Source organism: Oncorhynchus gorbuscha, linkage group LG26 (assembly GCF_021184085.1).
Source record: "Oncorhynchus gorbuscha isolate QuinsamMale2020 ecotype Even-year linkage group LG26, OgorEven_v1.0, whole genome shotgun sequence".
In the NCBI taxonomy this organism is placed as follows: Eukaryota; Metazoa; Chordata; class Actinopteri; order Salmoniformes; family Salmonidae; genus Oncorhynchus; species Oncorhynchus gorbuscha.
The window spans coordinates 11,790,813-11,808,601 of record NC_060198.1 but is presented as its reverse complement, the minus strand read 5'-3'; the positions used below and the strand labels follow the sequence as shown (position 1 = coordinate 11,808,601).

Genomic DNA, 17,789 nt, shown 5'->3' with positions numbered 1-17,789 from the left:
TGTAACGAAAAAAGTATTTAATAAGAATGTTTCATTCATTCAGATCTAGGATGTGTTATTTTAGTGTTCCCTTTATTTTTTTGAGCAGTGTATAACACATGAAGTACACAGAATGCACCACAGCCTAGTGCGGCTACTCCAACATAGCGTTGCGGACTGCTCCTTTGACAAGGACTTCCGCCGGAATGCAGAGTTTGATGCATCTGGTGGACTTGAGGCATAAAGTTAGGGTCTTCAATTACAATTGTGAATAACAGCAGAGCATTTTGTGGAAAAAGGGCCGCAACACAATAAGCATGTTGACATGATTTTCAGTTTGCTTCCATATGTCTGATTTCACGGTCTCCAGTGATCGTAGGGAAAAATAATCTAACAATTGCCATGTCTCCAAGCGGATTACTCATTTACCTAGCTCTTATCAATTTATACATCACAGTAGATGGAGAACGCTGTTATTTCTATTAACGACAGAAATCTATTAATCGGCTTTTCCACTTAAAACCGGTAGGTTCGCTCGACCTTATACACGTTTCCTCACGCGTAAAGATGGTGGAATTAAGTCGAGGTCAAAATAGAGCATATCCTTAGACACACCTCCACACCTTAATGTCTTACGATCTCCACTCTGAACGAATAGCAGACTAATAACCTGCTGTTCTCATGCTTAAGTTAAAAGGTCAGAATATGCATAGAGAGAAAAGTGCATTTAAGGGAATTAAGTTTGAGTTACGTGCGCTTAACTTGGGTCGGAATAGTCCCCAAAGAGAATAACTTGTTGGGGAATAATCAGAATTAGTTGGTAACATAGGAAAGATGTTTTATATTCATCGTATAGTTGTAAGTTACTTCTCATCAGAATGTTTATTTTTGTATAATACTGTGGCGGGGTTGCAGTTATCTGTTCTATGTCAGGACTTAGGCCGGAGAGAGGGGAGAGGTCAAGCGTGTATCTCTTGGCTCCACAATGTCTGTGTGCCAGTCAATGTGTCTCTGTGATCTTGTCAAGATAGGGTGGATGTAATATATGCCTGTTGATATGGAGGATTTATTTAGGTTGTTTGAGGAAAGAACATAGTTTAGGAGACAAAGCTGAACGATAAATTATGCCTAATGCTGTCTGGCTATGTGTGTCTTTGCTATAAAGGATCTCAGTTGCAATGTGTAAGGACTCTCAGAGAATTCATTTATAGACACGGAATTGATCTGAGAGTCACAGGGTTGTGATGGAGTTCATATAATTAAAGATGGACTTTGTGATAACTAACTCTGACTTGTGTGTGGTTTGCTCTCATGAATTGGTAAATACAGGAAATTTCCACGACAAACTGCTAAATAAATGAATATAGTCCGACCTGACCATAAAACCAGGAAAATCACTCAATGTGATTACGTCAGAGGCTTTCTCAAAAAAGTGGGTAATTAATTTCTCACACTGGGGCATTGGGTGTTGCATAACTTTGTTTATGAAATAAGTAGTAATTCTGTAATTATTAACTCAGGTTCCCTTTATCTAATATTAGGTTTTGGTTGAAGATCTGAAAGCATTCAGTATAAAAAAGAATATGCAAAAGTAGAGGCACTTAGAAAAGGGTTGACAAATACTTTCACAGCACAGTACCATACTATAAGAAAAGAGAAGCACTACATGCAGAGCAGAACTGGTGCGCCATTAGTTTAAATAATGACATTTTCCACACAGGAATAAGAATCAGTTGAGTAATAACCCATTGTTCACTCATCAAATAAGAGGAAATGTAGTCAGCAGGAGTGGAGGAAGAGGGCAACGGTTAGTTACTAGTTAACTGGCTAATTGTTCCAATAGGTTACTTTCTGCTTTAATAAAACTGAAATAAAATGTCATTCGTTTTTTTAACCTTAAAAATGTACATGATTGATGATTTAGTCTGTAAAAAAACATCAACATCTAAGAAAATCCCAAAACAATTCACACCGAGACAGACTAGGCTGACAATTCATCAGTAACATTAGCTGTTGCTAAGTAAAGATATGGGAGTAACACTTCATCAAATGTAGTTAAGGAGGGTTGTGTGTGTGTTCCTGCATAATTGGTGTCCTGCATTTTACACAATCATTTTTGCAATGAATTGCTGTTCTGATCTGTTAGCAGGAAAATACACTAGAGCAAAAGCATTCATATGAAGGACAAGTGTTTGTGTAAGTCATTAGGTGCGTAGTCCATTGACCGACAGTGCATACAATATGAGCCATAGTCCAAATGCAGTTACTGTCCGAAGGGAGATGATGTGGGGTCAAAAGTCTTAAAAAGGTCTTTCAGTGTTTTCTTGTCACCCACGTTTCCACTTTTGCACCTCATTTGTCCAGACAGTCTCTTTGGTTGTACATCAGTGTTATGTCGAGTGACCCGTACCATCGCTTGGATCGGTAGGTTGTGAACGCCGGGGGTATCCACCTGGACCTGTCTCCTACCTGAATTCCTGGAGGGAATGAGATGCTCTCCTGCAGCCTCCTGAGAGTTGGAGTCCCGTGGGGAAGGCTGTGGCCCGAGTCCTGCAGGACTGGACAGTCCAACAGCAGAACCTGATGTTCTCTCAGTAGAGGGGGAGGCCAGAGGGACAGACGGCTGGTGATGGAGTGAGAGGGGAGTAAGAGGGGCAAGGTCTTCAAAGGACCACACCACGTCCTGGGCGAAGGTGGACCGTGGCAGGGTGATATCAGCCTGCCGATGGTGGCGAGGGTCACCAAGTGGCACGTAAGGCACTAATGGCTCTACTGGAATTACTAACAGCTCATCTCTCAGAACGCACTCCTCCGGCTCCTCTCGCTCACTCTCCAGCTCATCAACGTCCTCCACCTCCTGGCTCTGCCTCGGCTGTCCTGTGGAAGTAGATCCTCTCGTGATTTCGTCTTCACTGGAACACAGGCCATCGCCTCCTGAAAGGGGTCACAACAGGTCTAACACACTTCCAACGGTAACAGAGACAATCCTGAATATATTTTGATACACACTAGGAGCCAAAACATTCTAATAGTTTAGCCAGAAGTAGGTGAGAGAAAATAAGTATAAATAAATATCTATGCAAGCTTACCATAATGCATTTATGTAAAAAAATATAAACAACATTTAAGGACAAATGCACTACTTCTAGCATGATGTGTCTTGACTGTACCTGGATCTTTGCAGCTGTTACTGATTGCCTGCTCTCCCTCCTGGCGGCATGGGCTCAGGCGTAGGAAGAGGGTCCTCAGAACAGAATGGGTTGTGGACGGCTCTGGAGGTCACGAAGTGGTGATGAAATGTCAATAATATAGGTGCATTTCCCACAAAGGGACATTTAAAGTATTGTATTGAGTAAAGCAGGGCCTTACCGGTGGATGGTGTTGGGTCACGCTCCTTCTGTTTAGGCTTGACTATGGGGGTATATGGCCAGGTCTGTGTTGGAGGGTCAGGGAGGGTTGTCTGGCTGATGGGACCTGCAAAAAGGCTTCGAAAGGGTTTCCCCACTGGCTTCTGAGTCTCAAACATAGCCTCAAGTGAATGAGAGGCTGGTCTTTCAGCAGTGACATTTCTAGGGGGATCTGGTTGGGTCTGTGTTGGATGGCCAGAAGTAGACGTCTGTGTGAGGGGGCCGGCAAAGAGGCTACGAAATGGTTTTTCCATGGACTTCTGGGACTCACTGACAGCCTCAACTGAGGATGTCTGTCTCTTGCAGACTGGCAGAGACTCAGAAGACCGAATGGGGTCTGGAGGACTAAATGCAGTGCTGGGGGGATTTGGTCGGGTCTGTCTGGGAGGGTGGTTTTTGGGTGTCTGGCTGATGGGGTCTGCAAAGATGCTGCGGAAGGGTTTTTCTATGGGCTTTTTAGAAGTTGGTGCCTTACAACCGGGGGAGTTTAGGGACTGTGAGGGAGCGTCGGTAGTGGTCTGGCTGATGGTTCCTGCAAAGATGCTACGGAAGGGTTTTTCCATGGGCTTTTTAGAAGTTGGTGCCTTACAACCGGGGGACTTTAGGGACTGCGAGGGAGCGTCGGTAGTGGTCTGGCTGATGGTTCCTGCAAAAAGGCTGCGGAAGGTGTTTTCCACAGGCTTATAGGTCTCAAGCACATCCGTAACAGAATACGAAGCCAGCCTTTTACAGCCTGCAAGAGGAGCAGAGTCTGAAGGACCAAATGTAGCGCTAGAGGAATCTGCTTGGGACTGAGTGGGCGGTTGGGGAGAGGTCTGGCTGATGGGGCCTGCAAAGAGGCTGCTGAAGGATGGTTTCAAAGGTTTAGGAGATCCAAGCACAGCTTTATCTGAATAATAAGCAGGCCTCTTATAGACTGAAGGAGGATCAGGGGGCCGAATGGAGTCTGGAGGATTTAATGTAGTGCTGGTACGATCTAGTTGTGTCTGTATATCAGGGTGGCGAGAGGACTGGTTGATGGGGTCTGCAACGAGGCTGCGGAAGGGGTTTTCCACAGGCTTGTGGGACTTTAGAACAGCCTTAACTGAATAAGAAGCTGGTCTCGTACAGCCTGGGGTGTTGATGGGAGAATTAGCAGAGTTTTGTATGGGAGGTCTAGTAGAGGTCTGGCTGATAGGTCCTGCAAAGAGACTACAAAAGGTTTTTTTCACCGGCTTCTGGGGCGTAGAGAGAGCCTCAACTGAATAAGAAGCCTGCCTCTTATTCAGATGAGGACCAGACAAACTAATGGGGTCTGGAGAAATTAATGTAGTGCTGGGGGGATCTGATTGGTTCTGTGTGGGGAGTGTGAAGGACTGGGTGATGGATCCTGAAAATTGGCTGCAGAAGGGTTTTTCTACAGGCTTCTGGAATCCAAGCACAGCTTTGACTGAATAAGGAACATTTCTCTTGCCGCATGTAGAGTTTAGGGGTGGATCAGGAGTGTGGATAGAGTCTGGAGGAACTAATGTAGTTGTGAGGGGATCTGGTTGGGTCTGTGAGGTCTGGCTGATAGAGGCTGCAAATAAGCTGCGGAAGGGTTTTTCCAGGGGCCTATGGGACCCAAGCACAGCCTCAACTGAATAAGAAACCGGTTCCTTAAAGCCAGGAGAGCTTGGGGGAGGATCAGGAGACCGAATGGACTCTGTAGGAGGGGCAATTTCCTTCTCCACGACCTCAGCTGACACTTCATTCTGACACATGGGGGTACTTTCCTCAGCATGTGGCTCAGAGGGTGATGAACTGTTGTAAAAGTTTGGCCTGAAATCCAGACAAATGTAGCCAATCAATAAAACACGAGTGAATAACTATCATTTACTATCAACAGTGTAAAATGTAAAGCTCATCCACATACACACACTACTATTCTAACACACTACTGTGGTGTGGGGGTCTTACTATTCTAACACACTACTGTGGTGTGGGTGTCTTACTATTCTAACACACTACTGTGGTGTGGGTGTCTTACTATTCTAACACACTACTGTGGTGTGGGTGTCTTACTATTCTAACACACTACTGTGGTGTGGGTGTCTTACTATTCTAACACACTACTGTGGTGTGGGTGTCTTACTATTCTAACACACTACTGTGGTGTGGGTGTCTTACTATTCTAACACACTACTGTGGTGTGGGGGTCTTACTATTCTAACACACTACTGTGGTGTGGGGGTCTTACTATTCTAACACTACTGTGGTGTGGGGGTCTTACTATTCTAACACTACTGTGGTGTGGGGGTCTTACTATTCTAACACTACTGTGGTGTGGGGGTCTTACTATTCTAACACTACTGTGGTGTGGGGGTCTTACTATTCTAACACTACTGTGGTGTGGGGGGCTTACTATTCTAACACTACTGTGGTGTGGGGGGCTTACTATTCTAACACTACTGTGGTGTGGGGGGCTTACTATTCTAACACTACTGTGGTGTGGGGGGCTTACTATTCTAACACTACTGGGGAGTGTGGGCTAGTAAGGATAGTGTAACAAGAAATTCTTCGTGGGGACATTTCTCAGGACTAGGACTACTATAAATGTAGGTTTACAATTAGGATTAAGGGTTAGTGGAAATGAATGGAAATACATTTTAGGTCCCCACAAGGACAGTAAAAGAAACGTGTGCGCGCACTCGCGTTCTTAACCTTAGGGGATTCAGGAACATGTTAATGACAGGCTTCGTCTCCTCAGCTGACGACGACTCCTTTGTGGCCACTGACTCCTCCGTGCAGATTGGCTTGTCCTTTTTAGCCAGTTCCTCAATGTCCTTGTCCCTCTTCAATGCCTGCATAGGAGAAATAAGCTCTAGTTAGTAGATAATGGTAACAGGGAGTAACAATATGTCAGTGTGTACGGGCAAGAGGATGTGTCATCTAAGGGTAGACAGTTACTGACTGCCTCCAGTAGCTGTTTGGTGAGCTCAGTCAGAGGTTCATGGGAAAACCTGCACTGGTCTCCTTGGGAGCACTTCTCGTAAGTATGGAAGAACTTGCAGGGGAAACTCTGTGGGTACTTGGTCAAGGAAAGAAAGCAAAAACATCTGCATCCACCCTTACGGCATCCATTTTGTTGTTAAGGCACAGTCCGCTACGGGTCGTTAAGTTATTGTTTTGTGATCAAATGTGAAGTTTTTCACAAAATATAACAAGAGGTAGGACAGATACACAAGGAAACAGTATAAAAACAGTACAGTCATTTCCCCTCACCCACCCAGTGGCAACCACTACATAAGGGACATTTCGAATGAGCTGAGAAAAGGATATTGTGCATGTATATGCAGCTCTCTCCTTTCGAACAGGATCCCTGGACGTAGAATTTACACACTTCGTTGATCGAGTAGTTGACGTCCAGAGCATGTTCTAGCTGGCAGTCATCACCCTGCAAAACAAAATAAGTTGACGGGGTCTCTAAACAAAATGGGTCAGGCCACTGACAGTATTTCCTGTAAAAGATGTCAACATCAACATACCTGACTATCATTTGGATATATTGGGTTTAGGTTCAATTTGTCAATTGCCCATTAATATTGTTACAATTTCTAATCATAAAATATAGAGAAACCTGCCTTGATGCACTTTCCCCTGAGGAAATGTCGACAGATTAACCTGCCGTCAATCTCCAAAGCATTCTGGTCTTTGAATTCCTTTGTCATGTTCTTCTTCCCCTTTCCTGTCAAAGTTTCCTGGAAGAGGTTGGAATTAGCTGTGAAAATGTACATTAGACTGAAATCACTGACTTGGGTTACTTAGCTGTAACCGAGCACTGTAAAGCTACAAATGACATTTCTATGGAAATTGACAAGGAAGTTTGCATGATTTCCTTTTGAATTACCAGTGTTAAACGTCCATCATCTGGGAACTGTCGTCCACCACTACGTGACCGGTCAGTGCCTCGCTTTGACCAATCACCTCCTCGGAGAAAACTGCCCCTCTTGTCACAGCCCCGGCCTCTATTGCTCCCCTCTCCGCCCCTGTTTGAGCCACCGCCGCCCCTGTTGGAGCCACCGCCGCCCCTGTTGGAGCCACCGCCGCCCCTGTTGGAGCCACCGCCGCCCCTGTTGGAGCCACCGCCGCCCCTGTTGGAGCCACCGCCGCCCCTGTTGGAGAAGTCTCTGGGCTGGTTAGTTCCGTGTCCACCCAGTCCAGTAAAATCCCCACCCCTTCTGGCAGAGTTTGCCCCTCTGCCTCTGGCCTGGTTGTCAAGTCTCTGCTGCTGAGGCTCCCATCGCTGCTTCTTCTGCTCCCGTCCGTTCTTCTTGTTTACACCTTGAACATCCTTGTTCTGATCAGGATCTGTGTAAACAGTTCAATTAAAATCCTACACACATTTTAAAGTCAATATCTTGCGAATAGTAAAGGGTTAATCCATAAAAACACACCCATGGCTTCTCCGGGCCTCATGTTCTTCCAACCCGACTTCTCTGTAGCATGACCTGGGTATGCACCCTCCTTGCTATCACTGTAGAAGTCCAGTTCTCTACTGAAGTCAAAGCTTGGTTGCTCGAAATCACACTTCACCATGAAGTCTCGGGCCACAGAGTCGAAGTCTTTATAAGATTGTGGTGGGCATTTATGAAGGTTACTTTTCTTGGCCTGGCCACACTGCTCCTGCAGAAAAACACAAAAAGGGTAACGTTACAACAACATCAAAAGGGGCAATACCAAATGGTAACGGTTTGTAGCCTATTTCTATACTAACTTTATAATCTACAGTAAGGCTTGCGGACACCGTTCCTGGAGAACTTCCGTCCTGTAGGTTGTCACCCCAACCCTAATATGGCACACCTCAATCTAATAATTAGCTGGTTGATGAACTGAACCAGATCAGTTACAACTGGGATTGGAGCAAAAACCTACAGGAGAGTAGCTCTCCAGGAACAGGGTTGGAGAGGCCTGATCTACAGGTATGTGGTGTGCAATTTGCCTAGTAGTATAAAACATGGCACAAACACAGGATAGGCCTATGTTAGTTAGGCTTATGTCAATGTTTAGCAAAAAAACTTCTCCATTCTGTATAGGCCTATTCAGCATCTGTTTAGTACATGACAAGTTCACCTGTTGGTTCCCCTTTTTCCTCTTCCTGGGGCCACTCTGCTGACCCCGTTGCAATGGCCACTTTCTGGACTGGGCATCCCTTTCGTTCCCCTTCAGTTGAACTGGTTCCAGTTGCCCTTCGTCCCTTTGAAATCTGAGAAAAATGGAAGAAACAATAACTTCTCAGTTGGCTATGTATTCCAAGACAAAGCTGAAATACTTGACTAGGTTAGTTAGCTAGAGAGACAGTCGAAATAATGACTAGTTGTGTTATAGTAGCTTACCTTTCCATCGGCTCACAAGGCGTCGGGTCAAATTCTTTGTTTGGAAGACTTGAAAAAAGGCTGGTGAATGCCATGTTGCTGACATGCAATGTTGTGTCGGGTAGGCCTTTACTCTTCTCCTCAAAATAGAAATGAGTGGTTTTCATTCATTACCACTACAAAATGTGTCTAGGTCATAGTTATATACTGCAGTAGCTAGCCAGGTAACTTGCTAACGGGTACAAAAAAGTAGCTGGCAAACTGGCGACGTTATAGCTAAATAATGTAGCGCTAAATGCTCACTGCAGACAACGTTGCACATGCGTGTCGGCTCGTGCACCTGCACCGCTCTATCTTGACGCTCGCGCACTTCACTTGCAAACGGTTCGTTTTAGATGAGCGCACATCACAAACACGTTTCGTAATGTTTCCACGATAAGCGCTCCCAAAATATAATTTCCACTACGAAAGCCAGTGCTATCGCCAGACAAACAGCTCGCCAGAGAAAGACATGACGTTTTCCTTGCTTACTTCCGAGCACGTGTGCACCACGTCGCCGCCTACTTGTCAACTGCGTTCCTTCAGAAGTAGTACTGCTCGAAGCGCACAGCAAAACGATTCAAGACCTAGGGGTAATCGTCATCCTCTTCATCGCCTGATTATAGAGGGATGCAGTCTGGAAAGCTGCTAGGAAGAACGCCTTCCTTCAGAGCCATGGTATGCGTTTCGCCGACCATCTCAGCCCGGAAGAGATAGAAAGAAGGAAGTTGTGGCCAACGACTTAGCACGAAATGAGGGAAAGGCTGCTTACTTCGTCGGAGGACTCGGCTTCATCAACGGTTCAGAAATCCATATTCCTCCCTAAAATCTCACTAGAAGGAACAGGTTGATGGTTTCAGCCATGGTATTCTCATTTTTCTTATGTTGTTTACCTAACAATCATCAGGTGACTATTTTTCAGGAATACTCAGGTATTTCAATTTATTAGTTTGTTCTTGTATGACCAGAAGACCTATTTTGTTTACAAACTTACCAAGAAGATTGAAAGCTGTATTTATTTATGTATACAGTAACTAAGATACTGTTTTAAAGGGCATACAGGTCTGCTCTGACTTTACACGGTTATTGCTCTATTTAGTTATTAATACTTATTTCCAAAAAAGGTCTTAGGAACGTTTATATGTAAAACGTTTTTTATTCAATTATTTTATGATCAGTTTTCATATGCACTTAAACTAGTAGGTACCCTTTTATTTAAATGTGTATTTGTTATTTTACACTAAATGTTTTTTTTCGTCTCTCTTACTACAAGAACCCTTGGTTTGGGTCTTGAACATAATTTTCGGTTGAGTTGAATTTCTAAGCTGATAACGTCTAGCTCAAAGGTTATGGAATAAGCTATTTTCACTTTAAATGGACTTAAATGGTGCAGATCTCGGTTCCTTATCGTTTACGTTCACTGCTCCTACGTCTTTGACTCATCCTACTACAGTTTATACTTTTATATAATCTTTGTTGTTTTGTTTTTGTCTATAGTTTATCTTAATGCTAGGGGGTTACGAAACAATGTGAAGCGCAAGGCCTTATTTTTATGTGCTAAACAATTTCGAACAGATGTATGCTTTTTTCAAGAGTCCCACTCAATTTCGGCTGATGCCAACTTCTGGAGGTCACCGTGTGGCAACGATATTTAATCTTTCCATGGATCTGAACGCTCCGCTGGTGTCACTACAATGAAAAATACCTTTGGTGGTAATATTCTACACTCGGAATGTGACCCCTTTGGTCACTTTATTTGTCTTGTGATCAGTTACAATGACATTACGCTCATTACTGTAAACTTCTACGATTACTGTAAACTTCTACGGGTTCAACACCAAACATGATAATGATGAGTTGCTTGAATCTATAGAGATACATATACTTCATTGGTTATCTAAATTTCCCAATTCGTTATTATTGATAGGAGGGGACTTTAACATTAAAATAGATAATTAAACTGATAGATGGCCCCCAGGTAGGCCAACCAATCAGAATTTGGGTTTAATACTTTTTTGTTTGATCTTACTGATATATGGAGAGGTTTCAGGCCGACAGCTCATTCACTTGGAGTAACAAAACAGGTTCCAGACAATCCAGAATAGATTTTTGGCTTATATCCAAATGTATTGATAGTGAGTGTGTGATACTACAAATATTTGTACCACTCCCCTCACAGACCATAGGGCTATTTACATTGATATCAAAATATTTACCCATGATACTAACCTTGGTAGAGCATCCTACTGGAAGCTAAATAGCTCATTATTAAATCATGATATCGTTAAATTTGAGGTTAAAGATCTGCTCTCACACTTTTGGGAAAGGGCTTGTGAAGAAAAATCTTATTGCAAGAACTGGGAGCTCTTTATACCTTAGAAAATATGGTAGTAATCTTGCTAAGACCAGAAGAGCTGAGAAGGAAAAGGTGATCATTAAGATAACTTCCCTTTCTCAGAGGTCCCCAGCCAACCTCTCGGGGGAGGAGAAGATGGAACTAATTGAGTTACACAATAAACTGGATAATATATATAAATTAAAAGCAGAAGGAGCCTTTATTAGATCTAGGAAAAAATGGATTGAGGAGGGAGAACATAATTCATCCTATTTCTTTAGACTTGAGAAATTTCACTGTCCATAAGATAAACATTGATGGTGTTATTACAGATGACCAAAAATGAATCGCTAAATACTGTAGCAATTTTTACAGAAAATTGTATAGCTCTACGTATTGTCAGGAATCCACAGATATATATTTTTTAACTCACTGAATAATGTTCACTCTATCAGTGATATAGAATCTAAACAGTGTGATGAACCTATCAAAGTTGAAGAGATTATAGAGTCTATCAAACATCTAAAGCACAATAAATCACCAGGTGTTGATGGATTACATCAGACTTTCACTAATTATTTTCTGAACAAGTAGCTTCCTATTTGAAGTCTTTTTAGAGAGTATTAAAAACAATGTTCCCCCTCCTACAATGAGTCAGGGGTTAATAACACTAATACATAAGCCTAAAAAATAAGTGCTGCTCATCGATAACTGGCATCCAATCTGTCTTCTTAATAATGACTATAAGATCAAGCCTTACTACTTGCAAAAATAATTAAAGAAGTCCTGGATGCAATCTTTGATGAAACACAGTCTGGCTTCATGAGGAACATACATATTTCTAACAATGTCAGACTAGTATTATACATACTTGACTACTCAGACCTAATCACTGAGAATAGCTTCATATTATTTTTAGATTTTTATAAAGCATTTGACACAGTAGAGCATCAGTTTGTCTTCCACTCCCTTGAGAGACTTGGCTTTGGGGATTTGTTTCTGTAAGGCTAATAAGACTATGCAAATGGTAACAGCTTTATCAAATTGAAATATGGCACCTCACCTAGATTTGAGTAAAAGAGAGCAATTAGGCAAGGCTGTCCTATCTCTCCGTACCTGTTTTTATTAATCACCCAACTTCTTGCAAATTCTTTAAATAAGGTATTTCCATAGCTGGTAAGGAAATTATTATAAGCCAGCTGGCTAATGATACTACACTTTTTCTGAAAGGCGCTAACCAAATTCCCATATCGATCAATGTGATACAATCCTTTTCCAAAGTGTCTGGTCTATATCTTAACATTAATAAATGTGAACTCATAGCTGTCAAAGATTGTGTGACACCTTCATATTATGGTATTCCAGTAAAAGAATAACTTACATATTTAGGCAGAACCATTACAAACGATCAGAAGTCTAGAGGCTTACTAAATTTCAACCCTCTTATTAAAAAACCCCAGAAGAAGCTAAATCAATGGCTACAGAGGGACTTATCTTTAAAAGGTAGAGTCCTCATAACCAAGGCCGAAGGTATCTCTAGACTAACATATGGCGTTCTATCTTGACAATAAAATAAGCAAGGAGATAGACCAGATGCTTTTCAAATTTCTTTAGAGAAACCATACCCATTACATTAGGAAAACTGTTGTAATGAACACTTATGAGAATGGTGGACTGAATTTTCTGGACTTTACTACTTTAAATAATACTTTTAAGATCAATTGGATAAAACAATTCCTAAGACGACCCACTACTATCTGGTATTTTATACCTCATCATATCTTCTCTACTTTTGGTGGCCTTAACTTCATGTTGTTTTGCAATTATAATATTGACAAAGTTCCAGTGAAACTTTCTGCTTTTCATCGGCAGGTTTTCTTGTCATGGTCCTTAATTTATAAACACAATTTTTCTCCACACAGATATTATATATGGAATAATCAGGATATATTTATAAAAATACTTCTTTGTTTTTAGAATATTGGTTCCCAAAATAATATCCTATTGGTGAGCCAACTGGTAAATGCAGAGGGTCTTTTACTCAGTTATAAAGAATTCTTATCACTTTACAAGGTCCCTGTAACACCTAAAGATTTTGCAATTGTTTTAGATGCCATTCCCTCAGGTGTTGCTATGTTATTCAGGAACATGTCAAGACCTGACCCTCAGAGCCTACCTTCAATTGACCCTGTTGACTCATCAGTAGGAAAGATTTGTTTCTCTTTTGGTCCATTCAACAACAGAGCGATACAAACCTTGTTTCAGCAGGATGTTGTATCTATACGTCATGCCTTATTGTAATGGATTTATTGATAATATCTGTTGGAAAAAAGTTTGGATGTTGCCACACACATACTTACTTGTTAACAAAATTAAGGACGTTTCCTTAAATTATTCATAAATATTATCCTGCCAACCACTATATGAAGAAGTTTAAGGAAAACATCAACTCAAATTGCTCCTTTTGTAATGACCACCCAGAAACAGTGTTGCATCTTTTTTGGCATTGTATGCATGTAAGAAAACTGTGGCAAGACATCAGAAGGTTTATAACTGAACACATTTATGAAGATTTTACACTATTGTGGAGAGATGTACTATTTGGATTCTTTACATACAATAGAAATAAGCTGAAACATTTTTATGTAATCACTTTTTTTATTCACAAATGTAAATTTACAAACAGAAAAACACATTTTCGTAACCTACAAAAAGAACTTGAACTGTATTTTAAGACGGTTAAATGCTCTACTAACAAAAAAGCTGTTAGAATTGTAAGTATATGCATGTCCCTTAAGGTCCTTGTGTAATTGTGATGTGATATTGTACCCCCTAGCTCGATTGTCCATTGTTTGTAATCTATGTATGCTTGTGTTCCCTCATGTGCTTTATGTGTCGATTTGTTGTTAATAAAAATAATAATAATACAAATTTTAAAAAGGGCATGTTCTATCAGCACACTAGAACGTGTTGAAAGATAAATAATCAGTAGTATACGTGACACAATTAGGTCTCTGGGCCAAGCTTTGCCAATGTTATTTGTTTAATAAGTCAAGTGTAGTAATGCAGTGCATTGATTTTTTTTCTAACCATAATTTGTAAGAAAACTGAATAGTGAACAAGTGTGAAGTAAAAATAGTTAGTTGACTGTTTCATGACATAATCACCAGTCTTTTGATATAGTCAAAATTGTTGACAGAATCTTCAGTCTTTATAGGATCATGGTCAAAACAGAACATCAAGTCTTTATAGAATCATAGTCAAAACACTGAGACCAATATGATTACAACGAAACAGATACATATAGCACACATTGGGCACCTTTGAAACAGAAATACAATCTAGATAGGAGCTGACCTTCGTTCCTCCACAGTGGAGGCTGTCCCGGTGTCTAGCTCAAAGTCCAGGTCTGGGTGCCGGTTGACGTGACAGAGTGAGTTGTCTCGTTCCCTCTCTCTCTCTCTCGGTGTTTGTCTCTCTCATTCCTCCAGCTGAACTTGGTGGATCGTCAACGCTGTGTCCCTAGCTGTCCCTCCGCTTCTCTGAACCACAATGACGCACTGGGCCTCCCTTGCTCTCCTTCTGGTTTTGAGCCTCTCCACCCAGGGGACCCTCTCCCAGGACGCTGAGGAACCTGCACCAGTGGACCCAAGCCAGGCCCCTGTCGACCCCTCCCAGGCAGAGGATGAGGACGAGTGGGGACTGAACTCCGTTAGGGGAGGCTTTGAAGCCGTCAATGGATACTTTGACTCCGTGCTGGAGCTTATGGGCGGACGCGATGGAGTGTGCCAGTACCGCTGTCGATATGGTAAGAACATGACCGACGACTCTGGCTATCCTATCATGCATGTATCATATGCGTGGCATGCCAACGATAGTCAGAGGAGTTAGCGAAACAAGTCCACCTAGACCAGGCTAGTGATTAGTTAGCCGAGATATTCTGTTCTGTATAGACCGCTTCCATGTGATCCTAAATTCAAATTGCGTAACGATTATCCGGGCAGGTAGAGATCCATTATAGATTAGCGAGATGGTACCCAATGGAGATAAACATGGACATTAAGATTTTCTGAGGTCTTTAACACATCCTCATGTTGAAGCCATTTAAACTCTTAAATGCAAGGACACCATATAACTGATTAGGGAGAGCTTACACTAGGATTTCCTTTGACATTACTAATAACCTTTATCACCTCACATCTGATAATGCTCCTTAGTCAGTGGACTATGAGCAAGGAGAGAGAGCTGGCAGAGGTGTCATGAGGTAAAGTGTGAAATACTCAGTGATTCACAGCTAGGCTGTAGTCTTCACCTTTGATATCACATGTCCCATGGGCTTTACCTGTGTTGACCATGGACTCTGTTTTGGTTGCCACCATTGATGAACTGATAATCTTCTCTAACAACGTCTGTTGTCTGACATACAATTTATGGACATTCAACCTCCCACTGGGCACACACTGGTTGAATCAACATTGTTTCCACATCATTTCAATGAAATTAGGTTGAACCAGTGTGGAGTAGACTTTGAATTGACATCTGTGACCAGTGGGCTCCCTTTGGTTTGGTTGGTTGGTCAATCAAGTGTGGATGGCAAACAAGGATGGGTTCAGTTCCATTTCAAGTCAATTCAATTAATTTATCAAGTAAAACTGAAATTCCAGTTCCTACTTTCCTCTTTGGATTTAAAAATAAATTAAAAGTGGAAATAAATATTCCTCATGAAATTTCTTGAATTGAAGGGAACTGATGTCTCTAACATTCTTTCTACCTCAGGTAAAGCTCCTCTTCCTCGCCCTGACTACCAGATGCCAGAGCCCAACGGATGCAGCGCCTACTTCCTAGGCCTTCCGGTACCCAATAGTGTATGCATATGTAGATGATTGGAAACACACGCACACCCACACATTAATGCTCGGTGAAACATTTCCCCAATCAAGTATTTTTCGACTTGTACATTGGTCATACAACTCCAATAATATACAGATTGAAGAGTATGCATGCACTGAGTGTACAAAAAATTAGGAACACCTGCTCCTTCAATGACAGACTGACCAGTTGAACACTATGATCCCTTAATGATGTCACTTGTTAAATCCACTTCAAATCAGTGTTGATAAAGGGGAGGAGACAGGTTAAAGTAGGATTTTTAAGCCTTGAGACAAGTGAGACATGGACTGTGTATGTGTGCCATTCAGAGGATGAATGGGCAAGACAACATATTTGAGTGCCTTTGAACAAGGTATGGTAGTACGTGCCAAGCGCACCGTTTTGAGCGTGTCAAGAACTGCAATGCTGCTGGGTTTGTAAACGGTCAACCGTTTCCTGTGTGTATCAAGAATAGTCCGCCACCCAAAGGACATCCAGCAAACTTGAGCATTGGAGTCATCATTGGCCAGCATCCCTGTGGAACGCTTTCGACACCTTGTAGAGTCCACACCCCGACTAATGGCGGCTGTTCTGAGGGCAAAAGTTGGTGCAACTCAATATTAGGAAGGTGTTCCTAATGTTTTGTACACTTAGTGTATAACACCATTATACACACACACACACACACACACACACACACACACACACACACACACACACACACACACACACACACACACACACACACACACACACACACACACACACACACACACACACACACACACACACACACACACACACTCACCACCCTTGTCCCGTTCCATCAAGGTTGATCTGGGTATCCCTGCCATGACTAAGTGCTGCAATCAGCTGGACATGTGTTACGACACCTGCGGCTCCAACAAGTACCGCTGCGACTCCAAGTTCCGCTGGTGTCTCCACAGCATCTGCTCTGACCTCAAGAAGAGCCTGGGCTTCATGTCAAAGGTTGAAGGTCAGTCAACCTGATGCAGTGTACATGGAGAGTTCCAGTCTGAAAAGTGTATAAGCCATCAAGCCCTTGATTCCTCTGTTCCTCAACTCACTCTCAAAGTCCATTGCAGGAGGCGCCAACATCCCTCCCCTCAAACTTTCTCCAATGAACTTTGTGGGGGTGCAAGGAATTAAGTAAAAATCTAAGATTTGACAGCTTGTACACTTTTCATACAGAGCCACAGATTACACCTACAGCCCTATACCTGAACTTCATTGCACTTTCATCAGGCCTATTGATATTTTGTTCAAGATGTTTAAATAGGCCAGTAATTAACTCTCATCCCCATGTCCCTCTTTACCTTCTAGCCTGTGAGACGGTAGCAGACACCCTGTTCAACACAGTCTGGACTCTGGGCTGCAGGCCCTACATGAACAGCCAGAGGGAAGCCTGCCTCTGTGAAGGAGAGGAGAGGGATGAGCTTTAAATTAGGGTTACAGACATACACACACACACACGTATGCATGCATACACACACAGCTCTCCTATTCACCAAGTAATTTGGGATGATACGTCACTCCAAATGACTGCTGGAGATTCAAATTGATTAGGGTTTTTTCAAAAGACTCATATTTTGGCTATTTGTGTAATTTATTTGGTGTTTTACTTGGTTTTGTTTAACAGAACAAGTGCTGTATATTTGCAACAACTGTTGGGTTTATTATTTTTTTTAATCTACAAAAAAATGTGTAATACAATACAATCTTGTATTTGTCTTCTTGAGTTGTGGAAAATATGAGAATACCATGTGCTTCAGAAAGCATCTCTTCCTGAAAACAGGGGAACACAGA

General features: G+C 42.2%; 2 protein-coding genes across 4 annotated transcripts; one reads left to right on the top strand and one right to left on the bottom strand.

Moving 5' to 3' along the window:
* Window positions 1-1,440: 1,440 nt before the first annotated feature.
* Window positions 1,441-9,456, bottom strand: LOC124015505. 2 transcript variants are annotated; one of them, XM_046330752.1, is made up of 12 exons: window positions 8,741-9,456; window positions 8,478-8,610; window positions 7,802-8,030; window positions 7,255-7,715; window positions 6,989-7,105; window positions 6,687-6,801; window positions 6,319-6,428; window positions 6,069-6,208; window positions 3,919-5,186; window positions 3,349-3,804; window positions 3,150-3,251; window positions 1,441-2,913 (listed from the first exon to the last, which is right to left on the bottom strand). In XM_046330752.1, the coding sequence occupies exons 1-12, from the start codon at window positions 8,884-8,886 to the stop codon at window positions 2,243-2,245; spliced, it is 3,948 nt and encodes a 1,315-aa protein (XP_046186708.1). In that variant the 5' UTR covers window positions 8,887-9,456; the 3' UTR covers window positions 1,441-2,242. The 2 variants fall into 2 exon arrangements, with proteins under 2 accessions (XP_046186708.1, XP_046186706.1); XM_046330750.1 differs by having other exon boundaries at window positions 3,349-5,186.
* Window positions 9,457-13,692: 4,236 nt separating this feature from the next.
* LOC124015909 (group XIIB secretory phospholipase A2-like protein) lies at window positions 13,693-17,708 on the top strand. 2 transcript variants are annotated; one of them, XM_046331392.1, is made up of 4 exons: window positions 13,693-14,901; window positions 15,870-15,946; window positions 16,794-16,959; window positions 17,307-17,708. In XM_046331392.1, the coding sequence occupies exons 1-4, from the start codon at window positions 14,646-14,648 to the stop codon at window positions 17,423-17,425; spliced, it is 618 nt and encodes a 205-aa protein (XP_046187348.1). In that variant the 5' UTR covers window positions 13,693-14,645; the 3' UTR covers window positions 17,426-17,708. The 2 variants fall into 2 exon arrangements, with proteins under 2 accessions (XP_046187348.1, XP_046187347.1); XM_046331391.1 differs by having other exon boundaries at window positions 13,698-14,901; window positions 15,870-15,958.
* Window positions 17,709-17,789: the final 81 nt, after the last annotated feature.